Source organism: Onychostruthus taczanowskii, unplaced genomic scaffold (genome assembly GCF_017590055.1).
Source record: "Onychostruthus taczanowskii isolate IOZ18803 unplaced genomic scaffold, ASM1759005v1 scaffold26, whole genome shotgun sequence".
In the NCBI taxonomy this organism is placed as follows: domain Eukaryota; kingdom Metazoa; phylum Chordata; class Aves; order Passeriformes; family Passeridae; genus Onychostruthus; species Onychostruthus taczanowskii.
In genome coordinates, this window is record NW_024499906.1 from 6,645,625 (window position 1) to 6,669,621 (window position 23,997).

At 38.5% G+C, this 23,997-nt stretch overlaps 1 protein-coding gene across 1 annotated transcript; it reads right to left on the reverse strand.

The window, feature by feature from the left end:
• Positions 1 to 3,474: 3,474 nt before the first annotated feature.
• SUCLA2 (succinate-CoA ligase ADP-forming subunit beta) lies at positions 3,475 to 23,714 on the reverse strand. Its single transcript, XM_041407411.1, has 11 exons — positions 23,559 to 23,714; positions 21,931 to 22,114; positions 13,569 to 13,668; positions 13,210 to 13,372; positions 10,462 to 10,590; positions 9,904 to 10,042; positions 8,374 to 8,535; positions 8,150 to 8,292; positions 5,744 to 5,864; positions 5,351 to 5,439; positions 3,475 to 4,284 (listed from the first exon to the last, which is right to left on the reverse strand). The coding sequence occupies exons 1-11, from the start codon at positions 23,643 to 23,645 to the stop codon at positions 4,210 to 4,212; spliced, it is 1,392 nt and encodes a 463-aa protein (XP_041263345.1). The 5' UTR covers positions 23,646 to 23,714; the 3' UTR covers positions 3,475 to 4,209.
• Positions 23,715 to 23,997: the final 283 nt, after the last annotated feature.

The following is a 23,997-nucleotide window of genomic DNA, read 5'->3' on the forward strand; positions in this document are numbered from 1 at the left end:
ACTTGAAATGAAAATAAATGTGCCTGATGTGCTAAAGTTCACCTGCAGAACAGAAACTCCAGGGTGCAGCCACTGCCAGTTTTGAGTGATTTTTGCCTCATTTGTGTCTACCTCTAACAACACTCCAAACCCCAAATCACTGCTGACTAGGAGAGTGTATTTGTGAGGCATCGTTACTTATCTAGATCAAACACCTGCTATGTCAGCATTTCATCTGACCCTTGAAGACAAGCCCTGTGATGCAGAACAGCAGTAACTGAATTGCAGGGATATTTACAGTTCATATTAAGTTTTGCAGTCAGTATTCACCAAGGCTGCCAATGTCTATCCAGAGAGGCTGGAAGAACCAGGCTTCAAATTAAATCTAGTGATGAACTCCTCTTTTCCTAAGTGTTTGGTACTTCAATTGCCAGGCAGCTTGCTGGGAAGAAGGAACAGCTGATGTCTCCTCCTCCTCCTCCCCGTTGGCCCCAGCCTCTGTTCACCAGGGAGGTCAAGCTGCACCTTTTTCTCCTCCCTATCTGCCCTCACAAGATGAAAACCATGACACATCTTTCTCCAAACACCAACCAGTACAGACATTTTTTTACGCTGCAGCTTCCCTCAGCTGGGGTACAGCAGTTGAAAACACCACCTGTAGGGATAGCCTCTGTTAGGCAGAGGTTCATCAGGCAGACTGAAATCAGGATTTAGAAGCAAGCCTTGGTGGACTGAGGCATAGGTTCCTCACTACAAAATAGCAGCAATTCACCACCTTCTGCCTGCAGCCCCACACAGCTCAAAGGTGAGCTGCTCCTTCATGCACACCCTACGCTGACTTTCTCCTTTGCTTGCATCAGCTTGACATTTGAATTTAGGTATTTATTTTCCAATAGTGTAGTCCTAATTTGCAATTAAGTCTCCATTAAATCCAGGGCTGCTCTTTCATCTGCATATGGTAAGAAGCCAGCTAGCTACTTGAAGTTTAGCAGTTTCAGTCCCATGAAATCAGATTTTTCCTCCTTGCTGCAGGGAGGCTTTTTCAAGGTGTTAATATACAGGCCTTCCCCCACATTAAATAGATCCATTAGTAGTTTGAAACATAGCTTTATTCCCAATTCCTCCAGAGTTTCATTTTTTATACTTTTCTTCCCAGCTGTTCAACATTGGGATCTAGCATAAGAATAGTTTTAATCAAATTTGACTACATCCCCCAACAGTATCTATACTACCACTACTTAAAATCCGACTGCCTGTTTTTCCATGAAGGTCAACTATTTTACCAAGGTATCACAATAGAAATTGATGGAGTAGACAGCACATTAAAAAAAATTCTACTTAATATTTTCGGAGGTAATTTAATACTTAATATTTCGGGAGTTTGACTCTTAACTTTCACCAGAGCTGTCTTCAAGCACATTGGCCACAAAAGTGCCCTGAGTCCAACACTTGGAGTTGCTGTGGAACATGAGACCAGCTAATTTCTGAATTTCAAGACTGGTAGTGGTTACATTACTCTTACGAAAAGACATTTGCTTTCATGGTATTTCAAAAACAGTTACAAAAGTCTGCAGTGGTAACAACTGTATCAAAAGACAACAAATAATCTAATATAAACTACTGTCATTAAAATTCCTGCTCCTCTGAAGCTCTCATCTGTAAGAAGTTGTTTACACATTTTTTCATGTTTTGATTATGTTGTTAGGAATTTTGCTTCTGGCTGTACAGACTAATTTTAGCAAGTCTCCATTCCTACACACCTTTTGATTATTAACACAGCAATACAGTAGGGGTAAGAAGGTTGTCTATAAGGCTTTAAATAGATTCTGACACATCAGCTTTGGGCCTTTAAATTATCAACTACACACCAAATGAACTAACATTGGTTGCAACATGCTTTGATTTAGCCAAAACAGTCTGAAGAATGTTGAAAATTTACATGTAATTAAAAGGTCCCATAGCACTCTTATACCTTAATTAAAGCAATCTCCATACACTTACTTCAAGATACTACTACAGTCAATCCCTAATTCTGTTTATTCACCATGTGAAATAAAAAAGAATGTTTCCAGACCCATCATTGGGAAGGACCATGCCTGACACCTATACAAACCATATATGCTGTCCTGGTCACAGTCCTTCTGTATTACTGGTCACACACTTCCCATGTCTCCCATCCTATCTGTAACACCATCTGCAGCCCCTTATCACCAATTCCAAAGGGAAATTCCACCTCTTCCAGTTAGGAAGTATTTGGACTAGAAATACACCTATTCCACATCCGCTGTTACAGGAATACTATGGGTTTTAGAAATACCCTAATTGCAAAATACTGCTTTGACAAGTCTGCTACTTGTAAATACATTACTGAGAATGTCAATATTTTACATTCCTGTCAAAGATGGACATGACTTGGCCTTTCCTCCCTCTATCCTCCTCAGCTACACTTAACAATTCAAACAAGGTATAAGCAAATTCCGGAACAAACAGCAGGATCTACCTTTGCCTCCATTCCACTACAGATTTGTGTGAAAAGATAATTTCCATTTAACATTAGCAGTTCACAAGGATTTCAAAGTAAATAGAAAAAAAACTAGAAGCAAACACACATGCTAAAAATTAATTATATTCTCTAAATTATTCAATGTTTAACAGATATATTCAAACTACAGTTGGAATTGCAGTCATCTCTGCAATTCAATTCAATTTAAGACTACTGAATAAAAGCAATTCCAAGCACATCCACAAGCCAAATTTAGCATGCTGGATCAACAACACACAATATTCAGTGAGAGAACAGCTAGGATCAAAAATAATCCAGTTTAAATTTGCAGAGAGTTTAACTTCTGTTGATTTTCTTTACTACTGCCAAGAAGATTACTGAAATACACCATGCTAGTATGAAGTTTTTTTCATTTAATACCCCACTTCTTCATAACAACACGATTGATTTTCCCACATTTCATATAATCCTCTTAAGTCCTTAGCTTGTAAATGTATGATCTCCCATTCTGAATTCCCACCACAGAGGTAGCTTCATTACTTCCAGATAAAACTACACTATCATTAGCCAGGAAAATAACATTTCAAACAAAGAAGGCTACGAAATACAAACAAAACATGAGTGCTCATTTGGAAACTAAACAGTAAATGGATCATCATCCTAGTTCCAAGTTCAGTGTAATGTGAAAGTAAAGTGACAAAAATTAATGGTTATTCATTAGTAGAAGCAGTATTTCCCCAAAAAGCCACAATTTCCTGCATATTTATTTGTGCAGAGATGAGTTATATTTTAGCAAGGTATTATATGCATTATATCTGTTCAAGCTTTTCAACTTAAGTTCATGTGGTTTTAACCACACAGGAAAACAATTAACAAATGTGGCACTACAACTTTACTCCTAAAAAGGTTTTAGTTTGTCTTAAGTGATGGCTTAATCCCTTGCTATATGCAGTGTACCAAAATGGCAACATATAAAAGAAAGACAGTAAAAGTTTTGGGAGATATTTTATTAATGTACAATTTTATTAGCGATGTACAATAGACGTTTTAATTCTCTATTTATCCTGTCTCCTTGAAGCTTGGTAAATGCTTGTTTGTATATAAAACTACACAATGCTTTTTCGTGAGGACCAGAAACTGTGAAAATATAAGTGCTACAGTATATTTTGTAGTGATTTAACACGTTGTCCAGAAGAGTTACCAGCCACTCCAATGAAGGGCTTCTAAAAATATTTCTGATCAAGTTCAAATGCATCTGTTCATAAATAATGATTGGTTTGCTCATGTCCATTATACTGCTAAGTACAAACGTCTCCAACATAAAATACCGTTTCAATACATTTTTCCACAAGGACAACTAGATAATCCAGTCATATTTACTTTTAAACAAGGCTAATACAAATTTACAAGTAAAGTAACTTCAAAATTTATTAAGAATAATTATTTTTTCAACCAGAAGCTTTACTTTGGACAACGCAGAAGTATATTGCAAGTGACATTCTGCAGCAGAAGCTGGAGGCTTGAGAATAACAACTAAGAAAGACTAAATATCAGCAATACACACTTTTACAAGAATTCTGACCATTCTGAATGTTAACATTAAAGATCAGATGCTTCAGTTTGTGCGCCTGTCAATCAAAACCTCCACACAAAAGAAAAATTTAAAATTTCCCACAGAACACAGTATTTCAGAGAACATGTTAGACACTGGCATGACATTTCCCACATCAAATTGGCAGCTGAAATTTAACATCCACATGAGCTTGTTTTGCTAAGCTTACTATTTCAGACAGCTTCACCACCTGAAAAACAGAAAATAAAAACTTAATTTCAAAACAATCCTAACTTGACTCAGCTAGATCAATCTTTTTAAACAAAATAATACCAGGGAATCATCAGTAACATATCTGGGGGTTAGGGGTGGGATTACTATTTAGCTCAGTACTTCTTAATCACTTTAAATTAAAAGATAATCAAGTCTTCTAGAAAACATCTCATGGAGTTAAAAAAGTCTGCTTCTCATTTATAATAACAAAGAATTTTGATAAAATGCTAACTTTTAAATTTTATGTGCCACCTTGTTATTTTGCGAGGTGTTGAGGTGGTAACTCACAAGAAATTCTATATATCTAGAAGCTATTTCTTCTCTGAGCTTTTGTTGCAAGCACTTCTGGATCTTATTTTGATACCTTAAGGAGCCTCATCTTCTCCTGCATAACAACTCTAAATTTCTCTGAATTATTTCCTGCTTAGAATAATAGGAATATTATTCCTGCTTAGAATGAAATGTTTTAAGAGAGTAGGTGGTTCTTTGGGAAAAAAAAATTCTTAAGATTCCCCATGACACAAAATCCACCAGGTATCTTCTAATTTTTTTTGCTATACATTTCTAGTGCAACTTTCTCTTCCACAAACAAAGCAAAGCAACACACACAAATCAGTGCATCTGAATATCTAATAATCTTATGAGGCCACATCATGATCAACTATACTTTTAATCATACACACTGAAATACAGTGGGTGATAAAAGCAAGTGTTACACTGCATTTTTAAGCCACCTCAATTCAAGTATTTTCTCCCAATTAATAAAGCTAAGGTCTTAGTCATTCCCCCATCAAGGGGAGTGGCTGACCAGATCATTGATCCAGTTTTGGTTTGTGGGGTTTAATAGCTTCTGACTGCATTACTGTTCCCCTGACAAATTATGCACTTACTAACTTGTAAAATATTTGCTTCAGGCACTGGGGGCAACTGGCAATGGGATTTATCCTATGTTACCTGTAGTGGATTGAATGGAGTTTTGTCTTTTCAAAACTCTGCAACAGATGCTATGTTCTGAAAAGAATATTCATAACCAGCTATCTTACCATTTTTGCAGCTTCATCCAAGTCATCACATGCAAGGATTTTGAGGCCACTAGCTGTTATTAAAGCTTTGGCATCATCAACTCGTGTACCTTCAGAAACAGATAAAATGTCACTCTTATTGAATAGGAGATTACTACTACTACCACCTACTAGTCTCATATTTCTAGGAAGCCTGTTCGAAAAGTTAGTGAATAAATCTAGAAAACAACATTAGTAGTTAAAAAGCAGGAAGTCTCCTTTTATTGACTTTCCAATCCTCACCACCGAAATGCAAGGTTTACTTTATTTCTCCATTGACTTCAACTCATAGGCAGCTTGCTACACAGTATATAAGCTCAATGACACCTGTCAATTAGAGAGAAATATATTAAAATATACATGAAGCACACTCACCTTGCAACCGTACCACAATAGGAACTTTTAGCTCCAAATCCTTTACCGCCGTAACAATGCCTTGTGCTATAACATCACATCTCATAATGCCACCAAAAATATTTACCAGAATAGCCAGTACCTACAGAATCAATGACAATATTCACATTAAAAATGGCCAAAGACACATCAGATGAAAGCAGCACACAGCCTTCAGTCTAAGGGTAAGTCAAGCTCTTTAATTGTATTAAGGGACTCTGCAAAAGACAGAACATGTCTGCTCCACAGAACATCAGCAACCAAAGTACAGTTCCGTAGAGTCACATCCAACAGAGCAGCTACTTCAGGAAACTGTATTTGTCAACTATTTCTCTTTCTATTGCTAACAGTACTCCATCAGAAGTGCCCCACACCAGTAACTCTATATACTGAAAACAGGAAATTTAAAAAACTTATACACAAGATCCTGTTTACACAGTTTACCTAAAAGCCAGTATGCTTAGAGATAAGTTATTTGAAATACATTTTTTGAGGAGGACTAAGTAAACAGTTAAAGGAACTCAAGTGGTAGAAAGGAAGGGTAAAAAGAACCGTGGTCAGAGATGAAAGATGAAACAAAGCAAGAATCAAAATGGGTAGACAGCCTTAGATGACGAAACAAACTCGACAAAACATTCCTGTGCAACTGGCTCACGAGCAGTAACTTGGTTCCCGTGATCTTGCACTTAGACTAGCTCATCCGTGTAGCATTGTTCTTCCTCCTACTACTAATGGGCAACTTAGACTGGCACCCAGAAGGCTGTTCCAAACAAGCCTTAAACTGAACCCTGAGCACAGTCTGTGACCCCAGTGGGCTGCACTGCTCTTTGAGTTCCAGCAACAGGAATCCCAGCTATAGTCATAGTTTTTTGATAAAACAGTGAGCAACTGAAAGAAAGCAGAAAGGAAAAGCTGTCTTAAGAAGTCTCTTTGGACACCCTCTGTCCACACGTCAGCATCTGCATTGCAAAAACTCTTCCCAAATCAGCAACACTTTAATTCTTCCTTGTTTCTTCTCTTCTCTCTGTAATTCGGGTGCTCTGTGACTGTGTCCCTCATTGTTCCCTCAATTTGCTGGAAAAATGTGAAGAAAGGCTTATGAGGATGGGCTGATGGAGCTGGGGTGTTTAGCCTGGAGGAAAGGAGCCGGGGGACCTTATCACTCTTTACAACTGCCTGAAAGGATGTAGCAAGGTGGCATTCTCCCTCATCGAAAGTAACAAGCAGTAAGATAAGAGGAAATGGCTTCAAGTTGCACCAGGGGAGTTTTAGATTGGATATTGGGAAAAATTTCTTCCCCACAAGGGTTGTTAATCATTGGCACAGGCTGCCAAGGAAGTGGCTGAGTCACCAACCCTGAAGGTATTTAAGACTTGCAGACGTGGTGCTTAGAGACATGGTTTAAGTGCAGGACTGGGCAGTGTTAGATTTATGGTTAGACTCAATTTTAAATGTCTTTTCCAATAGAAATGATTAAATGATTCTGTAACACTCTTGGAGCGTGTTACAGACCCTGCATTAGATAATAAGTCTTTCCAATAAGGAAGAGACTAAGCTCCTCTGGAATATCACTCACTATTTGTTTCTGGCCCTTTCCAAAGATGAGCAAGTGGTACATAAAATTGTCAAGCAAAAGTAACATATCATTAGCAGGTCTTGCAAGTCATTCCCACTTTTTATAGTTACCCCTTTTAAGATAGTTTTCTTTATCTTTAAAAAGCCCCAAACTGCCAAGCTCCCCCTGGGATAAGCATCTCTATGTAGACCACCAATCCAGCCTTCACATTTTTTTTGTGCAAAAGCTATTCCTCCAGTTTCAACCAATGTATTATTTTAATAATATTCAAGCACTTCTGATAAATTTTACATAGGATAAACATTAAAGCCCTTCCAAGCCTCTTACAAAGCTCTTTTATCTTACATTATATCTAATCAGTACCTTAGAAACCTGTTTGTGCACAGCACAGCAAATATTCATCTTTACAACTCTACACAAAACACAGACCCCGCTGCAAAACTGGTCCAAAAGAAAAAACTGGAAAACCAACTGAATACTGCTTTCTGTTTAAACAGCAGACAGTGGGAGTTTCTGACTCCCAAGATTTCTGGAAAGATTCAAATACAGCTGTAGCTTCAACCAGAAGACACAAAACTGTCTACTCAGTACACAACCAAAACCCCTATTATTTAAAATAAAAAAAAAAAATCCATAGATTATTGGGCCTCTTTCATCTGCACCAAGATGAAGCTAAGATTTCCATCTTCTTTCTTTCTAGTTCTGTGCTCATAAAAACATGTTTTCTGGAGAACGTGCTCGAAGCACTGTCTTCCAAATCATAGCCTGTTTTACCACTGTGTAGGACCTTGATATGCCAACTCTTCCCTCACCTTTTTATCAGAGGTAATAAGCTTAAAGGCTTCTGTCACTTGCTGCGCTGTAGCACCACCACCAACATCAAGGAAGTTTGCTGGAGTTCCGCCGTGAAGTTTAATTATATCCATTGTGGCCATAGCTAAACCAGCACCATTGACTACATGAGAATAAAGATAACATTTAGGAATTCAGTTTATAAATCCATTAGGTCATTTAAAATTCATTAAATAGTACATACCTAAGCAGCCTATGTTTCCATCCAGCCCTATATAGTTGAGATCTGCTTTTGCAGCATCCTTGTCTCTTTGGTCTTCCTGTGTCCAATCCTGCAAATCAAAGATCTTCTTCTGACGATAGGCTGAATTGCTGTCAAAGTTTATCTTTGCATCCATACACATCACTGAAAGGGAAAAAACCCACCATTACTAACCATCATTTAATATTAGAGCACATCATATTATGTATCAATTGCTACATGAATGTGTTAAAGTATGTTAAGTCAAACCTGGCAGTTAGGTCATGCAGTCCAAACACAAAGTTTTGCTAAAAAGACATGTATCACTCTCAATAAATAGCAGATTCTCTCAAGCTTCCCCATATAATCAGTTATGCACAAAAAGGGAAGGTAACTATTTCTTGAGACACTCTAAACCCAAAAAAGCTTGCAACAAGCTGTTTGATAAATCTGAGCAAATTATGTTTTCTCTGATCACACTGCAGCCTAGAAAAGAAAGGGGGGAATGCACCACAAGTAATTAGCATAAAACTAATTCTTACAGAAGGTCTCTGACTTGAGGATTTTTAATCCATCTTAGTTTTTGCTTTTAGAATAAACGTATATTATGTGTGCATGACAGTAAGCACACAGAAACACAATGAAAGAGTGCCTGAGTTGGAAGAGAAAATGTTAGGAAAAAACACACATAAGTAAATTTACTTAAGATTCAGCAAGCAGAAAACCTACACTATTCTTTACATCAGAACTAACATTGTATCACTTCATTTCTATCCCTCAGTGAAAATGACATAAAAATAACAAGGCAGGAGAAACAGATGGAAAAGACTGCTCTATACTGATCACTTAAGCATTATTAAAAAAAAAAAAACACATAAAAAACCACCCCAGTGACAGTAATAACACACTTTGATGAAAGAGCTACATTCATATTTAAATTTCAAACTGTTGTATCTGAGTTCAAGCACAAATACTCTCTTTAGGCTTATTTTTTGTAGAGTGGAATTGGCTGTGATTGAACATTAAATAACTATTCTGCAATTGGATATGCTAAAAACCTCATAAACATCAAGATATTACTTAAACCCCTACAGTCTTTCCATACATCACACTCCATCAGTTACTCTAATGTCTGAGTCATAAAGGCAGGAGATTTCTCGTAGTTGCTACTATTCTGGTTAACATCACAGTACCAATTTTGGATACATGCAGTGGCTCAAGTTTCAATTTATGAATTTTGAAAAGACCTGATTTTCAGGAATGCCTTATCCTGGGTAGATGTGCTCTTTATTAAAAAAATTAAAAATTAAAAAAGGAAGTTACTTACACTTAAGATCATACTTAGCAATTCAAACCAGATTCCTACTATATTTAGATTCTCAAATTTATCTGCTTTATTAAGTTTTTTCTCAACACACCATGTTAATACTAACTCCTCTTGCTGTATACAGCGGAAGTTTTATCAGTGTGAAGCAACCTAGATTTACAAAAATGTCAAAGTGTTACATGAAGAGTATAAATAAGAAACATTACCAACTCCTGATGCATCTTCCACCATAGGATTTATTTCTATCATGGTAGCATCATATTTCAGAAAGAGATTATATAATTTAATCATATTTTCAGCTGCTTCATCCACTAGATTTGGAGGAAATCCCATTTTCTGGGCAAGCTGAAAGTAAAAGAATGTTTATTATTAGCTCATGTTAGGGTGTCTCAGTTTAGCTATTATTTCAATGTCATTTGAATTTTTAGATGTAGAAACCGCCCTGTCCACTGGGGGGAAAAAAAACCCTCACTCTTTGGTTTGAACAGATTGTAGTATTCTATATTGAAAAGAATTATCCTAAAAAAGAGCTAATAAAAATTTATCATGCTATGCCTTTGCACAGCTGTATTAAAGCCAGATAAAGTACTGCCATGCAGTTGGATTTACACTGATTCACCTAAAAATACTTAAATATCTAGTTCAAATCTGTTTCAAACAAGGATTTAAGGCAACTCAGCAAGTTGAATGCATACACTCTTTATAAAAATTATAAGCAACCTTCCCATCCTCACTAATGTGTACTTTCCCACATTAACAATTACCCTAACAGCTTGTTCCTTTTTTATGCCTTCTACAATATCGATGGGTTCCTTAATTATCGCATCAGGATTCTCTGCAGCAACATCTTCAATATTAACACCACCCTGAGAACTGCCTATCAGCACAGGACCCTAGAACAAAAAGGGGAAAAAAAAAGCATAAGTAATTTGATACCACACAATTGAAACTTAGTTCTTCCCATAAGGTACACTAAATTTTTCAACAAAAAAGGCTTTATTGCTATAAAGTATCTACTCAATACCTCCATATAAAACCTTTTAATAACACTTTCCAAACGTTGAAGTGTATGTCAGGTCCACTTTCTTTTCACAAGGAAAAACATCCTCTGTAAAGCAGCAGCAAAACAATCAACACCGACATACTATTTTTAAATTTTCATAGAAAGATTCAACTTCATAATCACACACATTTCATCTTTTAGGTGTCACTAGAGAAAGTGTAACTACCTTCTCACGTCCACCTTCTCCACTCACTCCTACACAAATACAGATCGAATGCCAGGCACTCACTTATTCATTCTGCCATGCTCCAACTCCAAGAACAAAACTTAGTGATAAATTACTCCAAAACATACCTGTTCAGTAGGATCACAGTGTTCAGTAACTAAATCCTTCACTGAAAATAATTCATAGCAAAACAAAACAGCACTCAAGTATTCATTAATAAAAGAAATTAAGAAATTGACAGCATTTGCAGATGAGTGTATTTTTAAAAAAGCCAAATCCCAACAAAAACACGAAGGACTCACTACCATGGAACCTAAAAATCTCTCCTCCAGTTCACAATAAAGACATAGCTTGATCCCTTCAACCAACCTTCCCTTATCACCATCCATGCATGGATTATGGCCATGGGTGTACTAAGGCAGCATTTCCTACCAGCAGAACTCAAAGATTAAACAGCTTTATAACTATTGACAATTAATTACAGAAAATGTGACCCTGGTTCAGAGAACATGCTTAATAACCACACCACTCCTCTCCCATTTCCATCCTTCCAAATGGAAATACAGAGCTTGCAAATTATCCTGCATCTAATAGCAACATTCAACTCAATGAACATCTTTGGATATTCTTATCTTGAACTGTCAGTAAGCTACAAACTGTTCATAAAATAACTCATTGTTCCATAGAATTGACCAAAGTGAACAGTTTTGCTTAAAACACAAACCCTTGCTGGCGAATAATATCCAAGTCATAAAGTTCCAGTTTCAGCTGACTATTTCAATAATTTTCCCCTCCTTAAAGGAAGAGGTTTGCAACAACATCAGGAATAAACACTGTGTGCTATTCAACCTTCACACTTCCTTCTTTAGAGAGGCATTGCCTCATCCTAAGCATCCTATACAAGTTACAGTAATTATAAGCACATCTAAAAACATGACTTATAAAGTCAGCAGTATAAACAAAGCACATCCCTATCAAAAGGCAACAACCCACACAGTATAATCAACATATGCTAGTAAGATTTATCTTTTATACAAGAGCAAGGACAAGCCATGAAAATATGTTTCCCTTCTTTATTTAATTTGCTACAATCAGCTACAGTAAATATTATTTCCATAAGCATTGTTGCTTGTTGCTCACACAATTTTAGAAGGCTGAAACTTGTCCATTTACAGCATTTTAACGCCACCTTGTGGTGTGCACGGTAACACTTGAATCTCCCTTGCTCTACTGCAGCCACGTCACAGTGGAGGTGCCCAGGCCACATAATTCAACTCAACTGATACTTTCCTATCAAAAAGAACACTACGGAGGAAGAAAAAGGAACAAATACTTCCTAATACGGCCACCAAAAAAAAAATTAAGAGTAAGACTAGCTTTCTCATTCCTTCACAGAAAATTATTTCACTCATGCTGAAATATCCCCTAATCTCTGCAAACTCTTAAGCGTCTGAACAGACAAAACCCAGTTTTTCTAAGCTTCAGCAAATAAAGTTCCAAGACCTGTTCCAAATCCTAGCTTCATTAAAGTTACTTACCAATTCATGTTCTATGCTCCAAACAGAACACTTGTCTGTCAGAAAACACTGACACATTTCAGCAACCACATTTGAATTGTAGCCTAAAAAACTATATATCCACACAAACAGCCCAAACACACAGAAAAGACTGGCTTTCATTTTCCTGAAAGATATGAAGACAGACATCTAGGCCCAAATCTTCTTACCCATTTCCTGAAAAGCATTAGTACAAGAAAGCTACTAGCACTCTCAAAATCAAGGGACACACCAGTGCACCTCTGGGAACCTTCACACACTGGAGAAAAAGGATGCTGGATTCATGCAGGACCATTTGCTCTCCCACAACATTGTCACTTATCTTGTTTGACACTTAAAAATAGGGTGTAAATGCACATGCACACATATAGCTGTGTTTTTAAACTAAATTGCATAATCCAAATTAAAATGGCAAATGCAAATTAAAACCAAAATGAAAATTACTCCCTTATTCTACCCATTTCCCTCTTGCCCATGTGACTCTGAACTTCAGTTGTAGCTACCAATACTCATTTATTATTCTGTAAATACAAGTTGTAGCATTACATCTTTACAGCATTTAAAAACAAAGTCAATCATATAGTCAGATATACTGGAAAACAAAACTTAACTTGGATACGTCTGATTTTCAAAAGCAAGTGAACAGTAAACAGTTCTGTTGATTTTTTTTTTTTAAATTCAGTTGTAACAAGTTAATTAGCTTGCTTCTATTTCTACTATTACTCACTTGAAAAGACCTTTCCATTGTTATTGCAAAATAGTATTCTCTCCTGGGATATCTGCGTTCACAGATAAATACTTGATTGCATATCCTGCCCTTCTCTCCTGTCTGCTTGGTAAACAACTTCTTTCCAATCATTTGGGAGGAGACAGCTTTTGCTTCTTCTGGACTAGAATAAAAGAAGCTCAGAATGTGACAAAGAAACTGCTGTAAAAACAGAAGCAGCATTAAAAAAGTCTTATCTAATTTTTGTTATTTTAAGGTTAATACTTAAAACCCTGGTTTTAAAGAAAGAAATAGGTTCAATCCATAATGTGAAATGTTGAAGTTTTTCCACTTGGTTGGATAATTTAGAAAGAACTTACGAAAAAACTATTTTCACTCCTCCTTTGAGGCCACCTTCAAATGTTCCTTTTCCTCTACCACCAGCTAAGACCTGTGCTTTTACCACAAGATCCTTTGAACCTAGAACAAAAGAAAATCCAAAAAATTTGTCATCTATGACTATAAAACAAAATGCTTCAGGCAGAATAACAAAGGCTGCTTTAATTTTACCCCCATTTCTCCACACCCACCATTCAAAACACACACATGTGAATCAAAGACTGTATCTGCAATTCACACAGATCGTTCAAAAATCTCAAATAATCCACAATGTGCAGCTTTAGGCTGTTCTGTGAGCAAACTTTGGTGAGTTAGCATCCAGAAACGCTGGTGTTCTGATCATCTTTAATATGTGTTGGAGTCACGGATGATTAAGCACCCAGTAAGAAATAGTTAGCACCTCACAGATTATTAACAAGATGAAATGGAATATCTGACACACCATATGCAAGGTTTTCCTCAAACAACTACAAATACCGTGTACCTGTAAACCATTACCTTCCCAGCAATGATATGTAACTATAGCACTTACCCAAGTCAGCTTGCCAGGTCCACTCTGGCTTCCATCCAGCACAGCACTAAGGCATAAGCTTGAGTGCTTTGCAGAAGTCAGAGGCCTAAACAAACCCACTATTCTTCCAAGAGTAGGCAAAGTCAGCCCTTTACTTAGTAAACCCTTTAGTGGCTTTAACTGTTTAAAAATCCTCTACAAAATACTCTTCTAGGTAGCAGAAACTGGGTATTTGAGTTTAAAAAGTAAAGCGTGACAACGTAACAAAAATCAACGGGGATACTCTGAACTGTCATTGATAGACAAAAAAGCAAAGAAAAATAGTTCATCAAGTCACTTAGGGTGACAAAAGAAAAAACCTGAAGTTCAGAGTTATTACTCAAGTTTGCTTACACAGAGTACAGACAGCAGCTAGACTGCAGATGTTAAGAACTGCCCCACTGACATCTGTTCAGCACATCCCATTTTTTGTCATGGCACCATCAGCTGAGCCAATCCGACCTTTCCAAGCCAAAAAAGAACTTGCTGTTCCTTTGGCTGTTAAGGGAACCATGGAAATGCTTAAGAAAAATTATAGTACTCAAGCAAAACTAGCCACTACATAAACTAAGGAAGGTTATGACAGACACAAAAGTTGTGTTGGTTCCCATTTTTAGTCCTGGAGAAGTGAAACTAAACTCAAACTGTATCACAAGCTAGAGTGGCTGGAAGCAGAAGACTCAAATCACTCCTCTCAGTTAGCTATCTGTTGATTTTACTTCTTGAATGTCTACCTAACAAGAGATCTTTGAATTCACACATGATTTTAAAGGTCTTCTGCAAAATAGGCATAAAGGTTATAAACACACAAGTATATACTGATTTACTACAGTTTATCATTCTAATATTTAATTCAGCTCCTGAAGATAACTATTTTTTACAGGCAAACAAGTTAACACACTTTATAGAAGTCACACAAGACAACTTTTATGCAATTACTTTAAGTACAAAGCTTGTTTTTTATTTCCTACACTAAGTTCGTAAGATAAAAAGTTGCAGCTACAGAGAAGTTTTCAGAAAAGCCATGACGTTCATCCACATGCACCTTCTTTGTAAATTATTCCTCTTAGCAACAAACACCAGAATCTGAACAAGTCAAATGAGATCCCAACTAAAGCTCTGGTAAGATCTCAGCTGGAACATGTTTAACTCTGGGCATAAAAGTAAATTGGTAACTAAGATGATCTCTTAAATTAAGAGATTCCCTTACAAGAAATGAGCTTAGCACATCCTTAAATATATCAAAGGAGAAGAAAGCAAGAACATGATTATGGTCTTCAGCCATACCTGTGATGGACAGAGCAAGAACACATGACTACATGTACATCATTCATTCTGGCTTCTGCTCTACACCATACATCATTCATCATTCATTCATCATTCATTCATCATTCATTCTGGCTTCTGCTCTACACCAGACAAAAACAATGGCCATCTACCAAGGCAGTTTTTAAAAAGTGCAAGAAAAAAAGACCCTCCCTTACACAAAATATAAGAAAGTCTGCCAAGAGATATGAAGGAAGAATAGAAGAGTCAAAAGGAACTGGGCAGAGGTATTCTCTCTGATACTCTTCAGACAAAAAATATGAATGCTGAGTGGAAATGAGGAGTAATGGACTGCAGAAAATAGGGAGGCTAAGAATTGCCCTAAATAGGGCAATGTTCTTTTGTGCTTAGGCAGAGTAGTAGGCTACATGCACCACTACCCTGATCCTGGAAGATATTTCTTTAAAATGTTGTTACTATGATGCATTATAATATTTTGGCAAGATATAGACATCCAAAAGAGGGTGAGAAAAACAACTTTTAATTTTTCACAATCATTTTGGCTGTAACATCATTAGACTAATCCTTATGCAACAACTGAGTCATTAAATGTGCAGATTACTAATGATCTGTAAATTGTTTTCCTCTAGCACTGCAAACTAGCTGCTTGATTGCATAAACAAGTTCAAGGTTTATGTGAGCAGCAATGCTTACAAGCAATTAAGCTGCACAGATGTACCTGAAACAAACTTAAGACAGTACATCCCAAGAAAACCACAACCCATCATGCAGAAAGTTCACTGTTCAATAAACGTTTTATCCCACAGCTCCTATTGAAAATGACTCTAGAACAAGAGGAAGTGTTTGTTTGGTCACACACCTCATCTGCAGTGCTCCAGCAGCAGCACTGTCACACAATCTGACACAACAAAGAACTGCTGATACACAATAACCCAAGAAAAAAATCTGGAAACCAGCAGCTACCATAGCTCTCTACTCAGTATCAACAGTTGTGCCCTTGTTTTTTGCTTAGGTGGCTTTGAAATACTGCTAGGCTTGTGTTTCAATGAAAAATAGCAGTTTCTGCCCTGGAGCAGATAACCCAGCAAACACACCACCACAGAAGTCCCATCCTGCTTCCACCCTCAGCTTTTCACTCCAGCCTCGCTTCTTGTGCCAGTGGAAGCACTTGTGCTATCATGCCTTGAAGCACACCAGAACAGCGATTCCCTGAAGACAAAAGCTCATCCAGCAGACAGACAGTGCTTCTGCAGACTTGTGCACCGTGTGACAGGCACACACACACAGAACTTCAGCGAGCAGGACTTCAGCATTCAGCAGCAGTAACAAATTGTAAAGCCTTAACACAAGGCACTGGAACACCAGTACAACTCATGTGGGCAAGCATGCTAAAGGCCAATGCAGGAATCTCTGAACAAGTATTTGGTAAGCATCACATTTCCATGCTAATGGCAGGCAGCCCTAAAAGCACATGTAAGTACAAAAGCCTGAGAAAACTAGGAAATGCTTAGAAAATTAAGAGTAGATACCACTGAGAACAGGTGTCTGAAATCAGAACACTGACTTAGCATTAATCTGTTCAGGACAACAAAAATCTATATATTTACTAACACTACAGTTATCACCTTCAACAATAATTTATGAACTAGACAGTGAAAGAGCTACACAGTTAGCAAACAAAACCATCTTCACTTCGATCAATGCTAATATTTATTTTTTGCAAGGAATCATTTCTGATTCTATAATTTAAGCTTTCAAACTGGGAGAAAGATCAATGCATTCAGGCAAGCAGAAAGACATCCATGCAAAATACAATCTTCTAATAAGCTTATTAAGAGGCAAGAAGGGTCATTGTTCCACTGCATCTGCAGCTTCCTGTGCAAGTGGAAAGTCCAATGATTACAACAGACAGGCCTGATTAAAATGTTCTGCTTTACAAGTTTCCATTTTGACTTTTGTCAAATCACATTAATTGCTACTTCTCTGCCCAATACTATCTGTAGCAGAGGTACTGCTTTCCACATATTACAGACACCTTCAGAACCATGCAAGCCCAATCTCTTCTGACAAGACAGACAACAGTAAAGGGCAGTGACAGGTTAGTAACTCAAGTGCCAATCAAGTTCTCAACTACCATTCAACTGCAAACTTATCCTAGGAGAGACACAGACCTGTAATTTTTGCTGCAGTCTGTATTTCAAAGTTCTTGCACCAGAAAAGGTAACCCTCCATTTATAACACAAGCTTATTTTTATTTTTGCACAGATACAAAAAAACTAAGTTTAAACAATGCAGGTGTATTTACTGGCATCAGGAAAAGATGGGTTTGCAACAAACAACAAGGAGTATCAATATAAATAATATTCTGACCCTAATTCTGTCAACAGAGCAGAGTATCTCTTCAGAGCACACTGCATTTCATTAGTAAGTATAGCTACTGGGAATTTTAACTCAAAATCAAGGTTTTTTTCAGCATTTGAAACTTCTGAGTGTTAAAAGACTCACTGCATACAAGTCAAAACTATAACTAATGAAATATTATGTGCCAGGAATCATAGCACTTTCACTGAAAGGACCATACCACTCAGGAGACTGAACAAGATGTTTTGCTATTACAAAATATCTTCTACACAAATACTTCCTGAATTAATCAGCTGCATCAAGTTCATTATCAGCTCACAAGACAGGTTTGGTTTTGTCAACAGCTTAAGTCGAGCAATTAAAATACAGAGGTCAAAATTTTAATGTGCTGGTCACACAGGTCTATTTTAATTAGTGAATTATCATCAACAATATGTTTTGGTATTTTAACTTCAAAGGAGTGAAGTGCTACAGAAGAAAGCAAAGGCTGAAGCAAAATGTAAGATTCAGCCAAAAAAAATAACATTTTTCAGAATGTAAGTAAATGTTTGGTTTCTAAACTACTGCTGTTTATCTAAATTAGGAACATAATTGAATGACTTTTTAACACCTGGGGGATTTCTGCTTAAGTTTGCCATATTAGATCATCATCTATATCCTAGAGCAATTGAATAAATGCTCTGGAGCTTCAGACAGCCTAAAAGACATCAGGAACATAGACAGATAATTGACCAACAGTGAAAACTGATAACAGCAACGAACAAAATACCATAAATAAAAGTACGACAGACATGAGTTTTCACTATGACATAGACCAGAAAACCCCAAAAACTTAAATCAGACAGCCAAGGTGGGTGTGGCATACACTAAGGAGAAACCATCCCAGGTTTTTGCCACAGTGCCTGGAATATGTTTTTTGAAGAGCTAATAAAGAAAAAGCTAGCACTTTACCTAGAAAATAATTGCACACATTGTACTAAGCTTTGATTTCTGACTAAATCAAGCCTGGGATCAAAAATTATATTTTTAAATCTACCCCAGTTCACACATTACTCATTTAAGCTTTTTTAACAGATACAAGTTGTATGTTTAAGCAACAGACAGAAAAATAAATAACACTGAAAAGTACTTAAAAGATGTTAGTAACATTGAAAAAATCTAGAAGGTCTAAAAAACTCATCTATTAATCACATAATTGTTAGCAGGAATACAGCCAAACCAATTACTGTAGCTATTCTATAGAAAGCATACCAAAACAGAACATTCTTTATGAACCACACAGACATGGAGCTGCACTGGACCTCTTAAACTGCAACAGCAAAAGCAGCAGACTCTATTCCAGGACCTTTCAGTCTCCTTTCAAGAACTCTGATGTAGACAGGTGAAATGTTTTGCACTCACTCTCTGAACACCTCCTATTTTATACAGCTTTATATTTTACTAAAATTTGACAGTCTGCCATGCACATAAAACTGTGGGATTCATTACCTGAAAACCAAACAAAACCACCAGCACACAAAAGCTGCTTCAAGATACTAATGTCTTAAACAGTGTTACTTCTCAAATCATCATGAATCAAAATATATGCTATTAAATAACCCCAGACAAGCACACAATATGTCACTGCCTTTCACTCAAATGTTCCCAGAGGAGGGGATCGGGAAGCATCAAAACTTGAGTTTTGCAATACATTGCACCTATGAAGTGTCTGTTAACAAACAGCAATGTTCGTTTCAAATAGTGTGTTCTGCTGAGCTACCTGCCCTTACACTGACCAAGCATCTGTTCACTAAACAGTCTTTAGGTTCATTAGTCATGCTCTTGATAACACACACATATCAGCTTCTCAATCAGAACTGGTCACAGTGCTAGCTGGAATGCACACACGGCTAAGAGCAAACCATAAACTTCAAGGCAATCAAGTCATGCTGCAGTGCCTTATCAAAGCTTTGGAACAGAACTTATGCAGCTCATTTGTTTTTCAAAATTTAAGTGAGACGATTATGTAACAGCCACAGCGCACCTACGATAATCTCTGTTAATGAGAAATTTGCATTTGCTATACATTGGGATAAAAATTTACCCATTTCTAAGTGAAGTATTTGCAAAAGGGAAGAAATCCAATGCCTAACTCAACCTTTAGTCAGAAATCTGCTCTGTGTAAATTTACCAGGAACATGTGGATCAGCACTAGGGAAACAGAGCAAAGAGCATTACCAATTGTCTTTGTAATGGTCTAGACAGACATTTGATTAAACAGTTTAGCATATAAAAAGAAAAAAAAATCCTATCTACTGGCAACTACTTCCACACAACAAACATCAACAATGCATGGATGTGAATTTTTTCATTCTGATAGAGATTGGTTTGGTTTGTGTTTTGCTGACTTCTTTTTTAAAGTACTAAATGAAAGCTAGCAGCTAAATGCCTACAAAAACAAAGAAATCCAAAACACTGGAGCAATGAATAATATTTCACCACTCAGAATGAGTTCTGGACTTCTTTGAGCAATGCCTCAAAACCTCAAGCTCCTTCAGTGTGTGTTCTCCTTTCAGGAAGTCTTCCCTTCCTCACCAAGTACCAAAGAAAGCCACAGCATCAACTACACACCAACTCCAGCACAGTATTTGGCTGACAACCAGAAGCCCTGAATTCCTCTGCTAAAGGAAGCCAACTCTTCCCTCTTTTAATCCCCAAGAAACTGCCCAGAATCCCACACTCCAGATAGAAGGCATACCTATGATGTCACAGGGATGGCACAGAGCTATAAACCAGCAGCCAGATCCATACCCACACTGCTGGAGGAGCCTTCTCTGAGCAAGAAAAAAACAAAGGAATCCTGACCTACGAGTTTCCAGGCTGCTGATTAGAGAGCCACAGACAATTTTCCTCCAGCAATATCTGCACAGACTTTAAAGTAGAGAAAAGGGGTATGCCTCATTTGGGAAGTTTTGATCATGCTATAAACTCACCCGTAACAGAAGGTAAGGTTCTGAAGTTTCAACCATTCTCAGAAGTATTTTAGCAACTTCCTTTCATGTTAATTAAATTATTATCATTTTGAAATAATTAAATAATTATAATTTACTCTCTAAGGGAAACAAGATAAAGAAGCTATCTGACAATACCTGAATTTCTGGGACATCATGCCTGAAGGAAAAGCAGCTTTTCAATTCTTTTCTACCTTACAAAGAAAAAGAGTTCGCTCTAGAAGAAAAATTATCAGTTTTTTCAGATCTCATTTCTCACACTAAATCTTCATATGAAAGTGAAATGAATCCAACAACACCTATAACCTCAGGAATCACTGTGAATGTATACCTTTGGAGGTGAATAGAGATTTGAGCATTTGCATAGGAGAAAGGAGTATGACAACCAATGTCCTTCACTAAAACTTTGTGACAAGCCTAATATACTTTTCCAGGGACGAAAAAAAAAATCCCAGACTTTAAATTAAGAAAACAGCCCACACAAACCAATCAACCAAAAAAACCCCACCTTCTAACACCTGACACAATAGAAGCTGACTTCCATATTAAATCCAAATTAAACAAGATTTTATAAGGACACATCGTAGTTAAAGTGGCAAATTAATAGGCAAAATAAAGTCCAAAATTAAAGCTCAATTCTAAATTAAGTATTTAAGCACCTGGCAAATGAGACTGGATACTTTTTCATCAACAAGCCAGGAATTTAGCATACAACTACAAGCCATCAAAGTCCTCCCCTCCTGTGTGAAGCAGCTGCATTCTGCCAGAAAAGGGCACTCACAAAGGAACAGGATTTTACTCTTCTCTTGCAGCCTAAAGAGAAGTATGGTTTGCATCTTCTGTTCTACATGAAACCTTGTCACCATCACTGAAACTCTTCACACAAGACTTCCTCTAACCTTGCTCAAAGTAGAAAGAAATCTAGGATTTGCACCAAGTCTATTACTCATGACAAAGAAGTTTAAGTAGTTATATTAGTCTAAGCTAATAGAATTTATACTTGACCTATTCCTTCTTAACAAGAAGGTTGTTTCACAGGGAAGGCTCTCTTAAGGAGAGGTACATTCAGAACTCCAAGCAACGTCTTACCAAGAAAGACAGAACACCTTGTATCACTCCCATGCCTATTAGTACATGTTCTCTTTAATAGTATACCTATTTCTTTTGCTATTTTGTAAGCTTCATCTGGTGTATTGGCAACCACTCCATGTGGAACAGAAATGCCAGCCTCCTTCAACAGTCCCATGCTCAGGTATTCATGGAGTGATAGCCTCCTCTGTTGCTGTTGTTGCACTTGAAACCCATGATTGTTGAGTATTCCTGGACTTCCAGCAAGCACCTGAAAGTAGAAAAGAATAAAAAGAAAAAAAAATAAAGAAAACAAAAAGAAGAATGTGACTGTTGTGAAAGGCTACCCTCTTTGTTTAGGTTAAAAAAAACCAGTCTACATATTAAACAAGCATAATTTAGTGTTCCAGTGCAAACACCTGAACATTTAATCCTAACCTTCCACATTAGTCATTCATATCAGGTCTGGTATTTGATTTTGTGAGGTTTTATTGGGCAGGAGGAAAGAGTTGGTGAAACTACTAGCACTGACAAGGACTGTAACATAAAGATCAACAACAACAAATGCAAAAAAAAGTTTGCTGCATTTTTTGTATTTCACTATAGGTAATTAAGACCTTAATTTCATACACAAACAAAGCAGGAAATCTACTGAATTCAGTAATCCATGAACATGGATGATCACCAAAAGACTCAAGACAAAAAGATTACAAACAAAACTTACATACAAAACAAACTTTTGCTTTTATTTTTATTCTTTTAGTACGTACCACTGGCAAAAGCACTGCAAAAATCAGCCTGAACTAGGAAGTTTCTAACAAGCTAGATTTTTAAGGCTTCATTTCACTTCAAAGAAAGGAAACAAGCAGACGACACATGAGCTTTACTACAGCACTCCAAGCTAGCGAATCGACAGGCCCTAGCCTCCAAAGGATTCCTTCTCCAAGCAGGACGTCCTCTCCTTGGCACGGCCCCAAGGGAGAGGCGCTGAGCGACCCGCCGGCCGCGGGAGGCTGCGTGTAACTCGAGAGGGGCACTCACGGCGACCTTCCCCAGTACGTGGCAGGAGGAGAGGGTGGCAGCGAGCGTCACACACCGTGTCACACACCGTGTCACACACCGTGTCACACACCGTGTCACACACCGTGTCACACACCGTGTCACACACCGTGTCACACACCGTGTCACACACCGTGTCACACACCGTGTCACACACCGTGTCACACACCGTGTCACACACCGTGTCACACACCGCAGCCTCCCGAGCGCCTTCGTGTCACCGCTTCCCACGGGCGCTGCAGCCAAAAACAAGCCCGCACCCCCGAATGGCATCCACAGAAACCGAGAGCACAGGCTGGCGAGACGCGAGCTGGAAGAAGAGTTTGACTGGCACAGCCCGACCCCTCCTAGGAGCAAGGTGACGGCGGACATGGAAACACGGAGAATTCCAAGCAAGACAGGGGCGCTGAAAATGAAGGGAAAAGGAACCACGCAGGGAAGACTTGCCACAAGCAAGAACAGCGGCTGCGGCGGGCCGCACACCAAAGGTGAGCGCCGGGCTGCCAGCCCCGCCGCAGCGCAGGGCAGGACGGCGGCGGGAGTGCGCCGACGGACGCTCCTCTCCCGGCGCTCCGCAGGGAGTGACCGCGACCCCAGCCGGCCCTGCCCAGCTTCAGCCCCGGCCCGGCCCACCCCCGCTCCCGAGCGGCCGCTACCTTCCCCGCGGTGGAACCCAGCGAGGCGCGGAGGCCGCTGCCCCTCAGCCCGGCCGCCACCCGGCTGCAGATCATGGAGGCCGCCATGGCTGAGCCCCTTCGCCCTCGGGTGCCCCCGGCAGCGCGCACGCGCCGCTCGCGGGCCGGGGCGGGGCCAGGAAGCGCCAGGCACGGCCCCGCCCCCGCAGTGACGCCCGCCCGGCCCCGGGGAGGAGCGGCTCTGAGGGGCGCCTCCCGGCCTCTCGTTCTTTCCACAATTTTGGTTTTAATAAAGGGGTTTTGTGCTTGGCAAGGATCCTAAATGGGCTGTAATCCATCCACAACCTTCCGACCATGTCGGCCTCGGTTGCCACCACCTGTTCAAAGGGAGGAAAGAGGCACAGCTCCCTTACGCCACGCCCACACTCTCCCGTTTCAGCTTCCCAATGGAAGAACTTAC

Coding starts and splice junctions, on each gene's coding strand:
- SUCLA2 (XM_041407411.1), bottom strand. CDS start 23,645: ATGGCGGCCTCCATGATCTGCAGCCGGGTGGCGGCCGGGCTGAGGGGC. Junction 8,536..9,903: donor GGAAGATGCATCAGGAGTTG/GTAATGTTTCTT, acceptor TTTCCCTTTCAG/TGATGTGTATGGATGCAAAG. Junction 4,285..5,350: donor TGGATGAAGCTGCAAAAATG/GTAAGATAGCTG, acceptor TCTGTTTTTCAG/GTGGTGAAGCTGTCTGAAAT.